Below are 19598 nucleotides of genomic sequence, written 5' to 3' on the forward strand. Positions count from 1 at the left end.
TGCCTATTCCAGAGAGAAATGATAATCTCTAATGAGAAAGAGAAACACAGCCTTCTGTGGTAATGTCGTGGTTCAAGCCCAGACGGCAACGCAGCCCCTCACTCACTCCCCTCCCCACGTGTCCTGTAGGGCGGGGAGAGGAGTCGGCAAAGAACGTCAAAACTCGTGGGTTCAGATAAGAACAAGTCTAATAACTAAACTGAACAACAGTGAGAAGTATAAAGTATAATAACAGAAATTAAGAGATGCAAAACCCAAGAAAAAGATAAGTGATGCCCCGTGCAATTGCTCACCATCCACTGACTGATGCCCGAGCAGCAATTCACCCCTTCTGACCGACCCTTCCCAGTTTATATACTGGGCATGATGTCATATGTCAATAGCCCCTTCGCTAGTTGAGGTCAGTTGTCCCAGCCATATTCCCTCCCAGCTTCATTTGTGCTCCCCTCCCCACTCCATTCACTGACGGAGCAGGGTGAGAAGCAGAATCAGCCTCCACGCTCTCCTGTCTAGTTAAATCCATCTGAATGTCCAGGTTTGAGGTCAGAATGAGAAAATGCACATCCCAGTTGATTTGCAGGTCCCAAGGTTTCCTGCTCAGTCCTATGATTGCAGAGGAGGCAGCTGAAGCGTTACATGAGTATCTTCATACCCTGCTGTCCTCAGAGCTGTGTGTTCCCTTGCCAGGACCCTAATTGCTGACAGGACATTTGATAGGATCGATGAACATAATTTCTGACAGTGGTTAATTAAATCCTTTGAGGATTACAGGTAAAACAGTGTGTTCATTGCTAATGGGTTTCTAGGAGCTCCAGTTCTATTACCTGGCCCACTGTTTAAAGAAAAACAGTCCCAATTGGGTTTTGGATTGAGCTGTTGGTATTTCTGCTCCTTGAAATCATATTGATAACTGAACACCATAATGTCATTATCAGGAAACAGTGGCATTTCTGCACGTTGTACAGGTTTGCCATTGCTACACATCTGTTTCCTTTCCATATCCAAACAGTTTCTCACTTATTGCAATATTTTTGTCTCTTGGATTCTTCTGTGTTGTTTCCATGTGTCCTTCTGTTACGTATTGCATGCTGGACTTCTGAGTGACAACTGGAAGATAAACACACATTTAATGCTGTTTTTGGAGTGGTGGGAGTACATGCATGGTTTAAGTATTTTTAATTTAAAAATATTTGCAAAAGGAGAGTTTTGAAAACACACTGACAATAATTATGAGCCACCTTCTCGTTTAATGCAGTTTATGTGATGAAAGAAACTCTTGTTGAAAGAAATTGACAAAGTTCCCTTTTTTTTTCCCTGGGGGCTTATTCACTTTCCAAAGGCTGTCTTTGTTTAGACAAAAGTCCAAGCATGGAACAGAAACAGGCAATGTGAGGAGGCTGACAGACCTGCCTCCATCTCTAGTCACTGGCTAAGGACAGGACTGAGGAAGCAATGATGTTTTGTTTGTGGTAAGGGCTGTTCAGGATAGGTTAACAGTAGCATTCCCAGTACATATCACTCATATTGCATTAATAGTGTCTCAGTATGTTATATTTAGAAACTCACTGTGATTATCCAGTCTAACCTATCAAATAAAAAGCAGTGCCTTTCATTTTGTATGGTTCTGCATCACTCTTGCTGAAGCTATAATATCTGTGGTAGATCTCCAGGTATGAAAGGTTTGGGTTTAGAAAATTCAGGTTTAAAACATACAATCTACAAATATCTCTGTGTAGAAAGGCTGATTGGAATCTGCTCTGGCTGTGGCCAGTAGCAATGCTCTAACAGGAGTTAGTTTTTGAAGGTTAAAGCTTTTTACCATGTCCATTCTTCTCATGGCCTGGACTGTCTTCAATAGATTTGGATTTATAACTCTCCAGTGTCTGCTCTGAAACATCATTGTCTGTGCAGAAAACAAACATAATGAAGATTATGAGATTTTACACAACTCTCCCTCACTCTTTGCCTCAAGCATTAAAACCCTGAGAAACTGGTTATCAAATGGGGGTTCAAGCAGCCTGACCATCTACGAGAGATGTTTAACACAACAATTTAGTTGGCTGTTGTAGTACCACGTCAGGTGAAGCACAGCCTGAGGCTGCCAGTTACAGGAATGCTTCAACAGTTGTTTGTAACAAATCACAGCTACTGTCTATGGGAGAAGGACATTTAATTGGCAGCTGGATGAGCCAGCCAATTGTCTTATCTGTGCTTAATGGACTCCTCTCCATCTCCTTGGAATAAAGCAATGCCAGCAGTTGCTTGGCCAGGACCATCACCCACCTCTCTTCCACACTCCATGAGCTTTTTTCAGCTTCTTCACAAAAAGTAGGACAATGATGAGCAGCACAAAAATCAGAGCAGCCACTAAGATTGGCAGCAAGAGATTACTCTCCTTCTTTCTGATGCCTTCAGATACTGTAAAAGAGGGAGGTGTATGTTTGCATTATTAAATAGCTTCCTGTGGGTCACTGGTAATTAAGAACAACATATCTTGAATCAGGCCAGATGAACATGGTGGGAGGATAGAAGCCACCTTATTTGTCTTAATTTTAGGATGTGAGATCAATTTTTCTTCTTGTATGATCATGAAAAACTGACTTAAATCGATGGACTTGTGCTCTGGCACAAGAAACAGTCAAATTTAGCTTTTTTTCTAGATGGTAAAAACAGTTGTTTCTGTGGTTTCTCTCCAAGACTGCAGGCCAGCATTACCCTCACATCCTGGAGAAGGTTTGGAGGAGGATATGTGGTCAGAGAGAACCAGCTTGGTGTAAGAAAGCTTGTTGCATGTTTGGAAGTTGTCATTAAAGAGTTCGTACCAAAGTTGATGGAAGACACAGTTACATTTTCACTTGGTAGAGGGGCTTCTGTGCTGGAAAGTTCCTCTTTTGTGCCATTGCCATCAAATGCTGTTTCAGTCCCTGGAGGAATGGAAAGGAAAATATATCTCTCTGAAGGGCAAAAGGATGCTTAAATGACTTTTTTTTTCCTTCCCAGCAGCTTTGAAGTCCAGGGCAGCTGGTAAAGCTGCAGAAAGTGACTTCTAGAGCCCTTGACCTAAAGCTCTATGCTCATTTCCTTAACACTGTATTTCTTTTTAATCTGAAGACCACCAGGATTTTATGAACAGAAAATCCTCAGAGACTCTTACACATTGTTGAACTCAATGGTTCCTATTTACATCCAAATCCAAACAAAGCCTTTGGAGCTTTCTTTGTCCATCAGTTTGCTTCTCTTACTTGCAAAACCAGGAATAAGCATGTATCTTTTTAATTAAAGCAGATGGTTTTTTTGATATTCATTGTGATGACCAATGTAGCACTTATAAACAAATATTTATAAAGTGGTCATGTATTTCTAAACCAGCCAATTGATTTTTTATTGCACGGCCTGTCACACTAAGCAGGCACCTGTGTCATCCTTGGTAGGTTTTGGCCAACCAAATTTGGGCAGCAGAGCTTTTAATTCTTCTGCTAGGCCTAACTCCTTAGTTCCATTAGTTCAGCCTGCTCTATGCAGAGATACAACTGTTGTTGCAGAGTGCCATCTAGTGCAACCGGCCAGAGAAATCTCAGCCTGGGCTCACAGCCAGCTGTGACTGGCTGTTCTAGCTGCTGTGGCTAATGCTGAGGTTCTCCTGCATCTAACCTGAAAGACTTTGCTTTCATGGCTGTGAAACTACAGGCTCCCCACACAAGCAAGAAATGCTGTGGTGCTTGTAATGTGGAATGTAACGATGTCCTCAGTAGCATTTCTGCCCCGCTTTGGTCAATTCATGCAAGACCAAACTTACAAGTAGATGTGATGCCTGGTTGTAGGTTTTCCTGGGTTGGTGCAGATGCTGAGCTGGTAACTACTGGATCCTCTACTACTACAGAAGGGATGATGGATTGTTTGGATCCTAAAGGAAACCCCCAAACACAAGACAAAAATTAGAAGACAAACTTTGTCGTTGAACTGATCCTTGAGAAACAAAACCTGCCCTGTATACTCTATGCTGTGCATTGTTTGGATGCTCTATCTGATCAGTGGTTAGACTTAGCAGTCCTACTCTCCCACCTTCAGCTTCCCTGTCCTCTGAATATATTTAATGCCACAAAATGGGGGGGGAAAATGAAAGTGAAACCCTTACCATTGTGCTCTGCATAGCTTGGAGCAGAGGCCATGCTGCTGTTCAGATCTGACACTGTTGCTGTCACTGTGGAAAGAACAAGTGGTTCTGAAGGCTGTGCAAAATGTCCCTCACTGCCAATAACAACTAGTAATAGATGCTGTGTTTATCTGGCTTGGGCATTAGTTAAAAAGAGGCCAAGCAAGTAATGTCTACATGTAGATTGCTTGTACTTAGAGACACGTGTATTCACCTCTGGTGCAGGTGGTGAAGGATTTAGTGTTGTCACTGAAAAATGCCAAGAAGAATACAACTTTGAGAGCACTTTATAAACATCTGTCGAACCAAGTAAAATAAGGAGAATAAAGTAAGAATAAATAGCTCTATCCTGAATATGAGCAAATGGGCAGACAGCAGACTCTACTCTGAGAACTGACAAGAGGCTTCAGTATTAATTTACAATATTTATGTCCTGCTAGCTTGTCCTGAATTATAGCAGCAGCATCAGGGAACTGACCTGCCTGGGTGTTGTGGCTTAAGAAATTTTAAGACAGTTAAGAAGCACGAAAATGACTCAAAAATCTTGACTTGGAGTTCTTCCTTTGCCCTCTCATTTAAAAATAGGCTCCACATATGAGGCAGTAGGTTATGGGCTTCAGCTTTGCTTATGAATCTGAACAACTTTCACCACTTTAGAGTGGTAAAATAGCATAGCCTCTGCTGAAGGAACCTGCAATACCTGTTTTAGTGAGGTCCTCAAACCAGAAAGTTGCCATCAGTTTCTCTCTTCTCAGTGCTTGGTGATGAACGATGCAGCTGGCTGTTGAATTGGGCCCATATGCAAGGACTGTCAGCGTGCTGGTTGTGGTCCATTTCTTCCCATCAGCTTCTAACTTGTGCTTAGTGTCACCTATACACCCATTGGAAGAAAACATTTAAGTGCTTTCTAGTCAAGAGCAATTTAATGAAAAACCTTCCAGGCACAGCCTGCGTTACTTTGCTGTGCTGAAGCAGTACCTGATTACTATACACAAGTGGTTCATTGTGTAAATGGATTACATGGAAGCCCAAAGGCAGAAAGGTCATGTTTTCTTCTACTACACTTGTTTAAGCACACACTTCTCTGTACCCAGCCCTAAACCTCTGCTCAGGTTCATGACTCATGAGGGAAAATTGCCTCTGGTGTCAAAATGTCCACACACTCACCATGGCACTTTTGGTCCTTACTGAACAGAATAAATCCCTTTGCTATGTGCCACAGCCACACATATCCCAAAGTGAGAAGCCTCAGGGTAAGGCCCTTTTGCAGCACAAGTGAGGTCTAGAAAAGTTCCAATTCTGCTATGTGATATCCAAGGACATTGAATGTCTTAATAGCTGTGGATGTGTTACCCCAAAGATAAAATCTGTGCTATATTTGTGCATATTTATAAATATTCACAATAAATATCAATGTGCAATATTTACATTTGTAATAAATAAGCATTTCTCTGTGAAATTCTGTGCATGTCTTCTGTTATCCCTACAATGAAGGTTTGACTCTTCCTCTTTTCTATCTGGGGAAAGTTAAACACAAAGATTAATTACCTTGCCATAGTGAATTAGAGAGGGCCATATAACTTGCCCTGGTCCTCTGATAATACTGACTTCTACTCATATGGAAAAGTAAGGACATATTTCATGTGACGCAAAGATACATATTTGAATAGCTCTGGTGAAGAGGTTTTTTTAGCTATCACCTTAAATGCCCATGATGGCACAATTATTTCTATTGTCAGTTTATACCATGGAGGTTCTCTAGAAACAAACTGATGCTTTCTCTTGATCTATTACCCTTGCTAACACCCTTATTTCTTAAATGAAAGAAATTCCTTGTTTTCAAGCTCACCTTTACAGGTAACTTGCTGTATCACATAGACCAATATTTCTCAACCCTCTTTTTCATCCCCAGCAAAGCCATGTAAGAACTCAAAAAGATTTAGATGTGGTTTTACTAGGAAGGAAATAACCTTTGTCAGCAACAGCTCAGTAATTACAGTTGATTTGCCCCTGCTGTGCCACAGTGGAACTCAGGTGCTGCCAATAATTAAGATGTCTTAGCTATTCTGTGATTAGTATAAACATTTGCAGTAAGCAATTAAAGCTGAGAATGGAAGGGAGGAGAAAAGTGTGCTATTCTTCTCTGTTTTCCCCCTTTCAAACACTTTGTGTCTACCACAAGCAGGCTCTGAGTCTTCCCGTGGGGTCAGCGTTGGACATCAGCTGGATCTTCCAGGTATGGCTTTTGGACAAGTTTTTGTTAAAATAAGTGGGGAGGAGGCTGCACTAGATGATCTCTAGAGGTTGCTTCTGAACTCTGTGTTCTGTGATTAAGTGTATGGAGGGCTTTATGTGTTGTGCGAGGTGTTTAGTGCCTGAGTTGTGTGTTGGGATGTTACAAATAGGCTTTATCAATCCAAAGCTGGAGTTGTTTCAAGTTTAAGAAAACCCCTGTTTTTAGAAGAGCCCTGGGGAAAAAATGCATATAAAAATGTAGAGGTGACATACAGCTTCCCTGAGCTCTTCATGACTTCACAGCTGGTGTTCCCTCAGGCCCTCACAGTCACACGTGGCTTAGCCCTTCCTGAACATGTGCAGGATTTTAGACCCTGCTTTTTCAAGACCATACACTCCTCCAGAGCACCTTTCCCCTTGCAATTGCAGATAGCTTTCTGCTCTGGCTTTCATGTGTTGTACTTAGAAGCTCTGCTGCTTCCCCTGAGTGCAATTCCTTTAAGCACTGAGCTTTATGCAGTTGCATTAAGGTCTGTGTGTCTGGCAGCCTGGGTTTTTTTTCTGTAGTCATGATTTGTAGCTATATTCAGGCCAGCACAATTCTCTGTTGTTTTCTAGAGCTCTTAGTTAAAATAAATCACCTTGGGATTACAAGCTAAGCTTTGAATATGTTACTCGAGGATGCAAAACACAAGAGCTTTTTAATATGTCACATATATGGGTATTTTCCTTGTGTGGGAAAATGGCAGCTGCCTGGCTCTGAACAGAGGAATGAGGAAAGGCAGCTGGTATATGAGAGAGCTGCTCAGCAAAGCTGAGGAAAATCTGAACACGGGTTACAACATGGAAATGGTTATAATGGATTTATTAACTCACTTTATACTGGGGCTTTGAAAATTGTGCCTCCAGAGTTTTGGTTTTGTTTTATTTCAGTGTTGGTGATAAGTGTTGTTTTGTACTGAATGTGAGCAAAGCAGTTCAGCCCTCTCCTTTGCCCAAACAGTGGAATTTAGTGCTGACTCCTCTCCAAACCTGCACCATGGGAGCCAAGTTGTACTAAATGTGTGGAGGATGAGTGGTAGTCCATAGCTGATGTGTTGCAGAAGATGTTTCACCCTCCAGTATTTTTAAATATGGCTAAAGCTGGTAAGAAGGAGTTATTAGTAATTACTACCTGCTCTTTTGACACTTACCAGAGAGCTCTATCCCGTTGTCCAACAGCCAGGTAATCTGGGGCTGTGGTTTACATCCTTGGGTATAACAAGACAGTGTGATGCTTCTTTCTGTGTCTTGGGATACTTTCAGTACTGGATTAGAAGGTGGAGCTGCGGCAATAAGAGTTGGAATCAGTTACAATGCATCTTTCTACTTGATTATCTGAATGGCTGCATATGTAGCATTATTTGGGAGGACTGAGCTAAGACCAAGTTTATGTTGTGTTAAGCACCGTGCAATTGCATGTGAAAATACAGGTCTGGATTTGAGGAGCTGGCTTTGTTCTGCTCCTCTGGCATGAAGTGGATGAAAGAACTTACCAAGTATCTCAACAGTCTTGTTCTTGCTTTTGAATGGGATGCCATAGTAGAAGCATTTGTATACGCCTTCATCGTGCACTGTTACGTTAGACAGTTGGATGGATAATTCATCCTCGGAGTAACGGACAAGTTTGTACCTCTGATCTCTTAAAGCTGTAAGGAAAATAAAATCCAGCAGGCTGTGTTGGTTAGTACATCTGAGGAAGACAAAACAGTAATGAATGACAATGATTTTCTTTATTGTGTTTTTAAAATCCACCTACACTTGATGTAAGGGAGCAGTTCTGGCACAAAGTGTTCCTAGCTGGTGCTGCACTAGCACAGAGGCAGCAGTAAAGTGAGAGAGGGGATGTGTGTGCTGCTGTCAAGGCAAATGACATATTTTTTCTCACTCTTTTATTCAGAATGTCTTATTCCTGTGTTCCCAGGTATTATGCAGTTTGGGTTCTCTAAGTGTCTAGGTGGATAAATGTAAGGAAACACTGGGGTGTGAGGCTGTAATATGTGGCCAGAAAAGTAATCTGACCTTTGAACATAGAGCAGAGATGCATGAACTGATGACCTTTCCCTTCCTCATTCTCCAAGCCTTTATTTTGCCTTGAAAAAAAATCACTTCCTTTCTTTGGATGTATTTTGTGATAAATAAATGAACACTAATGTCAGCACACATCTCCATATTAAATGCCTATTAATTGCCTGGTTTACATCACCTATCCTTGTCTAATTACCTTGATTTTAATGAGACCATCTCCTAGGATATCTGTACTCCGCTGTACAGTCCACTTTCTCAACTTTCTACTCTTTGTTTCATTCCTCCTGCAGTCAAAAACCTAGGGAGTCCTTGAGGTCAGCAAGTCACATGGACTTTTCCCACAATTGCAGCACAGAAAGTGTAACTTTCTGTCCTTAAATTGAACTGAAACTTAGTTTTTGAAGTCTTTTTCTCCCTATCTTTTCATTTTCTTACTATTTTTTTAGCTGAGGTCTTGTAAAAATACCATGTTGGGAGAAGATCACAGCAGTGCTACAATTCATGGAAGTGATTAAATATTAAAGCATTTTGAAGTCACCATGACATAAGGCTCGTAGTTAGCTTGTCACACTTTTAGCTACAGTTTATCTGGAGGGAACTGATTCACAAAGTGGTTTATTGGAGAAGCGATGTGACAGAGATTCACAGTGGTGATTCAGAATAAAAACTGAAAACGTCCTTGTGCCCTGTAGAATTTGGTTTCTCTCTAAATGAGAATCATTTTCTTTTGTATTGCAAAAGGAAAATATTTTGTGTGTCTGATGTATGAAGGATCCAAATGCTTTGCAAACTCCAGTCCTCGTGGGTGTTATCTCATGTGTTTTACTGAAGAATAATTGTGGGATGTTGAAACTGTGGGTTGAATCATGAGGTGGTTTAAAACACTGTTTTGTTCACTCAGGTAGAGTCTGCTCCTATAGATACCAGTGGATGTGTTCTTTCCCTAACCTTATTAGATTGCTTTGTTGAGTCAACAAAACTTAAAGTGTTCTAAGGACTAGAGCCATTCAAAGAGACATTTAAAACTGAATATGGACACAATAAAGCATCTCAGTCCAAAATGGTTTGCATAAGAAGAGAGTGTTTTGACTGTAGCCAAGACTGTAAAGAACTTGCATAATTGAAAGAATTCTTGCTGCTTTCATCTATCACTGCAGTGTAAAATACTGAGAATGTACATATATGTCAGAAACAGATAGCTGATGGTGAGGTGATTTCTTTCTAGGTCTTGCAGTTCTTGGAGGCATGATCAGACTAATAGGCTGCAACAGGGGGGAGGAATCCCTGCCATAGACTGCTGTATTTTTGAAGCCTGGATGTCAAAGCATCACAGGGCAGGTTGCAATAGCCCTATTTCCTATATTGATTAGCTGTTAGTGGTTCAGCACTGAGTCTCTTTTGATCCCATTTGAATCCAGTGGTTCATATGCATTATACTGAGAGTACTGGACTCGGGATCTTGGGTTCCACAGGAAAGGGTTGTGAATCATTTAATGTTGCTAAAGAACACTCATCCCACTTGCTCTTGTAACTGAGTGAATAGGAGCAACAGTTACTCAGTATGTTTTCCATTTAGAAATACTGGCAATGCTTGCAGGAAATATTAGTAGCCTGGTCTGATGTGGGTGGCAACACCTGGTGAATGGGATTCCCAGAGCAACTGAAGAGGACCCTCAGTTCCTAGGCAGTTTTAATGGGACTCGGGTGCCCAATGTCATTTGGATAAATGCTAGTCATTATTATCATTCAAGTCAAAGGGCTTTAACAAGCAGGGATGCTGACTAGATACTGTACAAATGGAGAAGACTGAGGCTGTCCTCATCTTTCGGAGCTGTTGAGTTTGGAACAACTGGAGGAGAGATAAGGACAGAGAGATATGAGGTGCAGGAAGCAGAAGGGAACACAATAATTGTAACTTAGGTCTTGTCAGCACGTATTGGAAATCACTGCTTGTTTTCTAAAAACTTCCTTTTGATGCACTCATCCCTGATGTGCAGAAGAGTACACAGGGCTTTCAGACACATCCACTCCTGTCTCTCTTGTAAGGCAAAAGTGGGTTTTTGTGCACGTCTTTTGGTGTTGGTGGTAACTACAGTTTGTTGCTAAAAGCTCAAGTGCCAGACCACTCTGATGTGGGGAGGGTGGGGTGTTCCATTTCATCAGCTTCCTGCCAGAAAGGGGCTGAATGTAAAATCAACTCGAGTGGCTGTGTGCCAAGTGAGTCAGACTGGCCATGGGTGGAAGCTCGGAAAGCCCACTGCTGAGTGACCCTCCAGCCCCCCGTGGAAAGTGCTGCATTCAGTTTTCACACTTACCCTGCTGAGTGTTGAGAAAAATGGCAAACCCACGAGGGTTTAACCACTGCCGGGCAGAGCTGTTGTCACTGCTGAGGGTGCAGTGGAGACTTAGGTTCTCTCCTTCCTTTAGAGTTATGATTTCATTGCCAGCTCCTGGAAAATCCCCTGCTAGAGATGAGGGGGGAAAAAACCCAAGTGTTAATATGTGACATATTAAAGTGACAGTGTTTTGTAGAGAATAATATATCAACTTTCTTTTTTTTTTCCAAGGATTTAAAGGTTGGGTTTTTTTACATTATGAAACTTGTCAACATGATTGTACTGATATAAATAAATCATAGTTGTTAGGTCATCACAGTCACTGGGTAAGACTCAAACCAAAGATTTGGGATCTTCACCTGCTAGCACAACCAGATTTAATTATTAAACCTTATTTCACATGAGTCAATGAAGAATTGATAGCAGACCTATTTAATGTCTGTTCTCTCTGCATGTTAAAACACACATTCATTTTCATTATCCCATACTCCTTTCTGGAGCCATTGAACCTGATCTTCCAACCGTGTGTGAGCAGTGAATGGTCAGCAGCTCGTGAGGCTTTTTTTATTCAGACATTGCAATGCTGCAACAGCTTTGAACTGGCATTTGAATCTTCTTTTGAAGATAGGATTCACAAACCCAGACTGGCATAGGTTACTGGAGTGAAATTTCCTTCTCTCTCCTCCCAGTTAATTTTACAGATGGGCAGTAAAGTGTGTTTTTCTCTCCAGACATTTGTGAAAATATTTGATGACCTGGAATGAATTGCCTTCTCCAGAGAAACAGCACACCCTGGAGAAATAACTAAGAGCAGTGCCTGGATCAGAGCTAAGTAAACAGGCAGTAAGAGGGTTTCATTTTTCATTCCTGCTTTGTCTGTTTGGATTTTGTTTTCCAGGTAGCTGTCTGCTGCAAGTTCCTACTGCATACCTGAGCACTGCAGTTTGGGCAAATTAGTCTTTCTGGGTTTCAGGAAAGCTTTTAATTTTCTTAAAAGTATTTAAAAGTATACTAGAAATGAAGCTGTCATAGGGTATTCTTGCTACACCTGTTTTTTTTGTAGTGATGCTTTCCTGTAACTAACAGCAGTGTGAGGTCTTTCCAAGTCACACCTTTTTGAGGTGAGAGCAGCAAGACTGAACGAGAAAAGGTGGGAGTGTTGCTTGCTTTTCTAAACCAGCAAAAAGCAGCCCCCAGAACAGAATATATGTAATTTCCATCTGAGACCATGACTCACAGGTCAAGTTTCCTTCCTTGTACAGGGGGCAGTTTGACATGGCTATGATCTTTAAGCCCACCATGGTACAATCACTGTGGTATGGGAGTTGCTCCTCTGCCAGCTCCACAGGACAGTACTTGTGAAGATCCCAGGTGCCCTGGCTACCTGGAAAAATTAGTCTGGCATCAAGTACAGTGAAATAGCCACGTTCTTGGCAACAAAAGGCAACTTTTTTTTGCTAGTAATTGCAGGATGCAACAGAGCAGAATGGTTTGTGCCTCTGGTTACTATTATTGTAGCCATCAGAAACTGCAGAGAACTTGTAGTAATATGATCTCAATGCATCATTTCAGAGTTATCTTTAAAACTGTAGACCCTAGAGACATCCTGTTTATTGAGTTATTTTTGACCTGTGGCTGCTAACCTCTGGGTGAGAGTCTGAATTAATTCTGATGGCCAATTAATTCTGATAGCCAAGAGCAGCTAGTGATTGCCAGCAGGTACTTTGCAAGTGCTTTCAAAATTACTCTTCTTCTATTAGCCTCTTTTTGCACAGTACATGAACAAAGGCACACACAGAAATCCAAGGCATGAAAAGTAAGCTGTGATAACACTGCCCAAATTTAAGGGAGCATCTTTTGATTTCCCAAGGCCTTGCCACTTTGAGCATGCCACCAGCTTCTGGGAGGTGAATTGGTCTCATCCAGACTGGATTTAGGAGTCAGCTGGAACTCAGCACCAATATACTTTGGAAATTAAGTGACAATATAGCACTGTCAACAAGAAAACCACACCAGGAAAGCTGCCTGGTGTGTGGTGTGCTGAAACTCTGGAAATTGAGTTCACCAAGCTGGACTGCTTGCAGAGGACAAATCATGTAAAGACAATATGTATTGCTTACCTTGCATCAGGAACAGAGCCGTGATGTGTAGCACCCTGGTGAAAGTCATGCTGTGGTGTGGGTGCTGGCAGCTTGTGCTGACTTCCTCTCTCTGCCACAGCCACTCTGCAACAGGTCCCTTTTCAGCACATGAGGGAGCAGATTTACCATGACTTCATCACTGCTGGGGTCTCAGCCTCTCTTTCTTCTCTCTGCTGTTCCACTCTCTTCTCTCCTCCGTCTGATGTTTCCTATGCGTTGGCATCTGGTGAGAGATCAGTGACCTCACAGGTCCCTAAAATGAAACTGGTGGGCAGCACAACTGGAGATGCTTCATCTTGCCCCCCTCTCCAGCTCTGTGTCACTCACTATCCATGTCAGGGAGACCTTTAGACCTTTAGAGATCATCTAGTCCAACCCCAAATCCTGGCAAAACAAGTTATGAGAGAAGAGTCATTTGCTGCATGTGTTTTGTGGCTTGCCAGGGAATGAAGAGTATTGGTGAGGTGGTTGTAGAAGGTTCACTGAGCACCAAATTATGAGGTGGAGGGATGACTGCATCGAGGAGGTCCCTGAGGACCAGAGGCTTAAGCTGGGTTTCCCGTGTCCCCTTACAGGTCTGTTTATCTCAGAAGCGATCTGGACCATAGCAAAGCTTTTTGTGTCTCCTATGTGCAGCATCCAGTAACATCACAAGATTTATCCAAGCCTGTTGTAGATACAGCCTCATTTCATGATGTAGCCATGTTTGCTGACTTCCAAAAAGACTTTGGCAGATCTTTTCTGTCACTTCTCTTTGCACCTTTAGTGCAAACAACTGCTACTGCCAAAATGAGCTGACCTTAGTAAGATGAGGAATGTAGTTTAAAAACTGCACTTTCAGCACATGGGTTTGAGTGAACTGGGCAAAATGATTAATTAAAAATACATGATGTGTTTCACTTAGAACCTTTTTCCATTGAACTTTCAGGCATGTGAAGTTTGTCACTCTTAGTGTATATTTGATTGATAAAAGCTATGGCTTTTCTATTCATATAATATGATCAGGAAAGCAGAGCTATGGACTGTAAAGTTTAATGTGGGTAAGTTGGTTTGATAGGAAAGAATCTCATTGAGAAAACTGCTTCTGGATTTAAAATCCAGATCATGAAAGAAGATGTGTTGGAGAGATAAGCATTGCTTTGGTTTACAAGTTTCCAAACACCTAAAACTGTCAGTAATGTAACTCGGGGGGGGGGGGGGGAACATTCAAGCAGTGGAGACACAGAAGCCCCCTGCATCAAACCGAGAGGGAAAACTCTACAGTAGAAAACCAGACTCGAGGTGGTTTTGTGCCATCTGCTGTCAAATAGATGAACTTCACCTTCAGTGGAGCATAGACTAATGTAGCTCAAATTCTCCTCCTTCTGGCGCTTACACCCCATCCGGGTGTCCCTTTTTCTTCCAAGGTCCCAGTAGAGATGTGTTTTTTCTACCTACATCTTGCTGTAGCCACAGAAAACATTGCTTTGGTTATTAAATCATCAGCGAGACGTTTTTGTCTGACTTCCAAGAAATCCATTTAATGTCATAAGCAAATTAAAATGCAGTGGTTGTTTTAACAGTTGTTAGCACTTGAAACTGAGCTTAAAAACAACCAACCAATCCCCCAAAATAAAAAAATACAGATGTCACAGGTAATTATAGCTATTTTTGGCAATACAAGTATTGATTTTCTTTTTAAACAGCAAACATTTTTCTCCTCAAATAAATACAATCTGCTCACACTAAAAAAAACATCATAAACAGAATGATACAACAGATTTAAAATGGAAACAACAAAAAAGTATCCATTGATAACATCAAGTTTTAAGAGATGTCCACAGAGAGAAACTTGAGAAAAGACATTTTAATGGGAAGTAATAGAAAGGAACTGGCTGTGTATTTTCTCTTATGTAGCATGTATGTCTCATGAATATTCCCCAGGGAACAAGTGTATGAGGAAGTGGTGAGAAGTAAGTAGTGGTTTAAGGTGTATGCAACCAGTCCCACTTACTGCTTAATTGTCTTTTTTTGTTCATTCATTCATCGTTTTGAGCATGTCTGGTACCACCACTGTTTCATGGATATTTTTAAAGTTCAAATAATTTCCTCTATGCTTAGGCTCCTTTTAAAATAACAAACCAAACCACAAACCAAACCTACTGAGACTCCCTTTGTAAACAATAGTTTTCATTCAGAATTTCAATGCACTTTAAGTTGTGAAGCATTGCAAACTGATTTCCTGCTCTGGGTTTAAACGAGGGTTAGTTGATTACAGTCTGACTCAACCATCTAGTGTCCTGGTTTGTCAATTGGACAGGGGTAAAGCAGACACTAAATCTCACCTGACTTGTGCATGCATTTGTTAAATCAGGACTGGAATGGCTCAACCCTGCTCAGATATGAGTCCTCCAAATTCCTCATTAGAGGACATCTAGTTCATTATTGGGATCTAGATTCCTTATTAGGGGATATTCCTATTTTTCTGGAGTCTGGGTCAGGCCTTGGTAAGGACCTAGAGGGAAAAGTTCCCAACCTCTCACTTCCAGTGGTGTATGCAGGGACTAAGTGGAGAGGCTGTTTGTCACAGTGCTGTTCACAACTCCCTCCCCCGCCATCCTCTGACCTTGCTTTTTCCCCAAGAGCTGCACAGTCAGAAATGACAGTACCCACATCCCTGAGATATTGCTACTTGGGGGGTTCAGGGCTGTGGATACAACATCATACACTGAGAAAAAACTGTCTAGCATCACTTCCATCCTCTTTGTTGTGCAGAATTACCAAATTTTGCATTCACTAAAGATAATTCCTGCAAAATTCTGGTCAATAACCACTTATACAGTGATGGAAATCATCACTTTCATACTATTGTTGCCACTAGAAGCTGAACACCAGAGGAGAGGAGGTGACTCCTGCCATCAGCTGACTTCTTTCTGAAACTATTCAGAGTGAGTGAAAAGGGAAATGTTGGGTTTTTTTTCTGAAGTTATGGTCTGGATCCTCAGTTTGCATAAACAAGCAAAGCTCTCTTGATTTGAGTGTGCAGTGTCAATTTACACTCAACAGAGAACCTGGCTCCATGCTCAGAGGATTTAAGTATTTGGCTGTAGCTGCCACTGCACTAAGTGTAGGAGAAATGCATGAAACTTTAGACCTGGCACCTTCATTAAGCTAGAAAGGTGTCTCCAGGCAGAGCTGAAGCCTTGGGGTTGGGGGAAGCTGCAGACCCCTCCCATCCACTTCAGCAGAGGGAGATACAAAGTCCAGTGATAAGGACAAACTCTTGATCCAACCTGAACTTTCTCAAATACCCTGGTTTTGACCTTCTTGTATTTTTCTGGCCCAACCCTGAAGTTGCAGTTCATGAAAATCCTGGACAACTTATTCTTGACAGATTTCCAGCTTTATTCCTTAATTGGGAAGAGAAGGAAAACTCTAGGAACTGCTGTTTACCTCCTGTAACCTAATTAAACTGTTGGGATCTGATGCAGCTCACAGGGAAGGCAAGGAAAAGACTTCCACACACTTTAGATCAAGACACTGGGACAAGACACTGAAGTGACATTAAATGCACATTAATGAGCAGCAATGGAGTGAAAGTGAAGCAGCAATTATTTTGTCTTCTTAACACTTCAATTACAAATTTTAATGGAACATTTTTTCCCCAAAATAAGCCTTATCAACATGAGATTATTTAACTCAAAACCCTTAGGAGAAATCAAAATGCTAGAAGAAAATAAGGTCTTTCTTTCTGAGATTCTTGACACTTGAAAAAGCTAACTTAAGACTACAATTGTTAAAATACTTTCCCAAACATCAAAAAATAGACTTTTTTTAAAAAGAAGAGACTATTTTAACATCTACCTCCTCAAACAGAACACTTGTCTATATTACTATATGCAAAGATCAGCCAGTACAATATTCAAATTGTGCATTCAGATTTTGTTCCCTCTCTGTTTCATGCTTCTGTCTAAATAAGCCCCTTGTCATGTTCCTTAACTACAGCAGGACCTGAGCAACCTCCACTGTTTTGTACAGACAATATTTGTTCCCTCAAATTACATATTGCTGGCTCATAGCATGAAACAAAAAGCAGTCTGGAGAATTACATGTGCATCAGTAACCAAACTAGTTTTGGTGTGATTGTCATCTATTTAGTTTTAAACTCTTTGCAAGTTTGCAGGTGGAGGAAAACAAGCCAGAAATACTCTTCAGAATGTCTGTACACAGCCAAAAATAGTTTAAATTACAGTTAAAAACAAAAGTGACAGCAGTGTAACTGCATGGGAGCAGTTTCTTCTGTCATCTCATAAGTTAGCTCCCTGACTTTTCAGTATACATCCCTGGTATAATAATGCACTTAACGAATGGTCTACTGTGTATGACATAGTCATAAATGTATAAATAATGGATTCTTGTTACAGATTGTGACAGTGTACATATTGCACAGGATGAGCTCTCTGCTGACTCAAAGTATGTACAGAATCTGGTCTACTATCCCTGGAAAGCTCAATAAATCCCAGAGTCAAAGCTGAGCTAAATCCTCTTATGATTTGTTATATGGCAATCCTGAGTGTTTTGCCTCATTTATAGGAAGAATGGATGGCAGTTTATCACTCCTTAATCGTTCTGACTGACGAAAGTGCAGCTCAGTCATATCCCTCTGAAGGTGGGACCAGTCCTGCCAAAAGCTTGAGAGGTTTAAAGAAACCAGAACAAACCAAACTTTAATAAGCCTTTGTCAAAGTTGGCCAGTATAAAGTTCTGTGCCATAGAAGCATTTCAAATGAGGACACGTAACACCTTCTGCAGAGGAACTGCTGGACAGAAGAGGAGTACCCAGGATGCCAGAATTTCTTTGCTGGTACTTATAAACTTTCCTTTGGTACCCTGTATGGGAATACTCAGACTTATGGCCAAAATCAAGGAAGGAGTATGCCTAAATCTCTTTCATCCTATTTAAGCATGTTTTTAAGTACCTTCTGAAAGCAAGCCTACACTGATAAAACCTGTACAAATATCTGCAGGAACTCTTTTACCCAAAGCTGATGACTTAAGGTAATATTAATCTTAAAGAAACCTACTCTGAAACCAGTTGATACTATGAACTACCCACTGTGGTGTATTTTGCATTCTCCTGTGAAGCAGCTGATATTGGCATCTTGCAGACTGTTGCACTAACAGGACACTTCTGGTGATTTCAAAGTTTTCAAGCTACAGATGGAAACCCTTATCTTTCCTTTCTCCCAACATCCTAATCCTTCCCCCACCAATAAGTAGCATCTGAATAGGCCAAAGCATGTTGCTACTAAATGTAAGTGTACTGTTTTCTTAGCTCTGCTTTATCTTTATGACAGATGGCACTTAGGAATTAAAGAAAAGCAAGCAAAGCATGTGGTGAAGGGTGAATTTGAGTGTCTTTTTGGATTTCATCATTACCTCCTGAAGAAAGCTGCTTACTGCAGAATCTCACCAGGGCTGACAGAAAACCTCATAAGGGAAAGAAGGCCACCACTGTGTAACCAGCACAAAACCTGAGTATAAAAGGGGCAACCCTTTTCCAAAGTCTTCTGAAGGGAAAAACACAAACACTTTAGGTTGGGTCTGTGCACAAGGGTGGATTTTGATAACCTAAATAAAGAAAAAAACCCCTCAATCTAAAATGACCCCAACTTCAAAATTTGTCAGGTTTGATTGGAAAAGGCTTATTTCATTTCCACTTAAAAGAAACTGCTCCCAGTATTTGTTGACTATGGTACTGTCTTTTGATATGCAAACAACTTCTGTAACTGATGTGAGATACAGAGTTTTCTTCTGACACAGCTCAGTGTGGATCAATCTTTGCATCCACTGTGGCCAACACAGCACCTGGCACAGTGCTCAACTAGAGTAGAGGAATATTCTGATGCTGTCTGCAGAGGCAATGCTGAACTCTCATTTTCAGCTGGTGGTGACAGGCTTTGTGGAAGGAACTGAGAATCTGGGGGTTGTTAGTGCCAAGGGTGTCAACGTGTGGTCCTGAACAAGCCTGCTAATGCTTTGCAAAAATAGTAGTGAAAAACCCCTCAGCATCTTGAATGTTTGACTTTTACACAGTGCTGGGTATTTCTAACAAGGTGCAGAAGGCAGTGAAAGTTACTGGTGTTATCAGAGCTCCATTCAAGGTGGGAAAATCTACCCGAGCTACTGACTAAACAGAGACTTCCTGCTGTGCAAGAGCTTCAATCTGTATTTCAATACTCTTTTCCCTCAGATTGCTCCCTTTTGTATTTGCCTAGTTGTACATGAGAATTTTTGCATGACTGTGGCTGTGTGAGAGATATGCTACAACAGCTATTTGTGTGATTCACTGAAGATATTATGATTATTTTTTCCACTGTCAATAAACACAAGAAAGAGACATTCTCCAATGCTTAGAAAGGCCATGGGTTTTCCGTGCTCATGTAGCTTTGCCTATTCTTGTAGTAAGGTTTCTCTCCAGTTAAAGCCTCCAGTTGGTCCATGTGTGAGAGGGAGGATGGGGGGGTCCGTAAGCTGCCAAATGCCTGTATCTCCCAGTTCTTCACATGAACAAAACCCCAAGTATGGAATCTGTGTCAAGAGAGATTGACATAAAGACAATGAGCAGGGATGGAGCTGTGCAAGGAGAGCTCCCCTCAGTAGTCCTGCTGTGTTACTGAAGCATCT

General features: G+C 41.3%; 2 protein-coding genes across 3 annotated transcripts in view; both read right to left on the minus strand.

The window, feature by feature from the left end:
• Positions 1–976: 976 nt before the first annotated feature.
• On the minus strand, positions 977–12960 carry CRTAM (cytotoxic and regulatory T cell molecule). The gene is made up of 11 exons (XM_062013911.1): positions 12912–12960; positions 10771–10917; positions 7924–8076; positions 7582–7713; positions 4854–5024; positions 4136–4201; positions 3797–3904; positions 2823–2924; positions 2284–2418; positions 1820–1903; positions 977–1107 (listed from the first exon to the last, which is right to left on the minus strand). The coding sequence occupies exons 1-11, from the start codon at positions 12958–12960 to the stop codon at positions 977–979; spliced, it is 1278 nt and encodes a 425-aa protein (XP_061869895.1).
• A 1464-nt stretch (positions 12961–14424) lies between these two features.
• The window catches only part of UBASH3B (ubiquitin associated and SH3 domain containing B), a 65606-nt gene continuing 60432 nt past the window's right edge, over positions 14425–19598 (minus strand). For both annotated transcript variants that reach the window (XM_062014165.1, XM_062014166.1), the window contains exon 14: positions 14425–19502. In XM_062014165.1, coding sequence (XP_061870149.1) covers positions 19365–19502 — 138 coding nt within the window. In that variant the 3' untranslated portion in view covers positions 14425–19364. The remainder of the gene's footprint in view (positions 19503–19598) is intronic.

This window comes from Colius striatus, chromosome 23 (assembly GCF_028858725.1).
Source record: "Colius striatus isolate bColStr4 chromosome 23, bColStr4.1.hap1, whole genome shotgun sequence".
Classification (NCBI taxonomy): Eukaryota; Metazoa; Chordata; class Aves; order Coliiformes; family Coliidae; genus Colius; species Colius striatus.

What these genes read in the sequence shown, in the direction of transcription:
- CRTAM (XM_062013911.1), bottom strand. Translation starts at nt 12,960, where the DNA reads ATGACTTTCACCAGGGTGCTACACATCACGGCTCTGTTCCTGATGCAA. An exon ending in CAAGACTGTTGAGATACTTG is followed by an intron (nt 7,714 to 7,923) that starts GTAAGTTCTTTC and finishes TTATTGCCGCAG; the next exon opens with CTCCACCTTCTAATCCAGTA. An exon ending in TGTGTCTTCCATCAACTTTG is followed by an intron (nt 2,419 to 2,822) that starts GTACGAACTCTT and finishes CCTCTTTTACAG; the next exon opens with TATCTGAAGGCATCAGAAAG.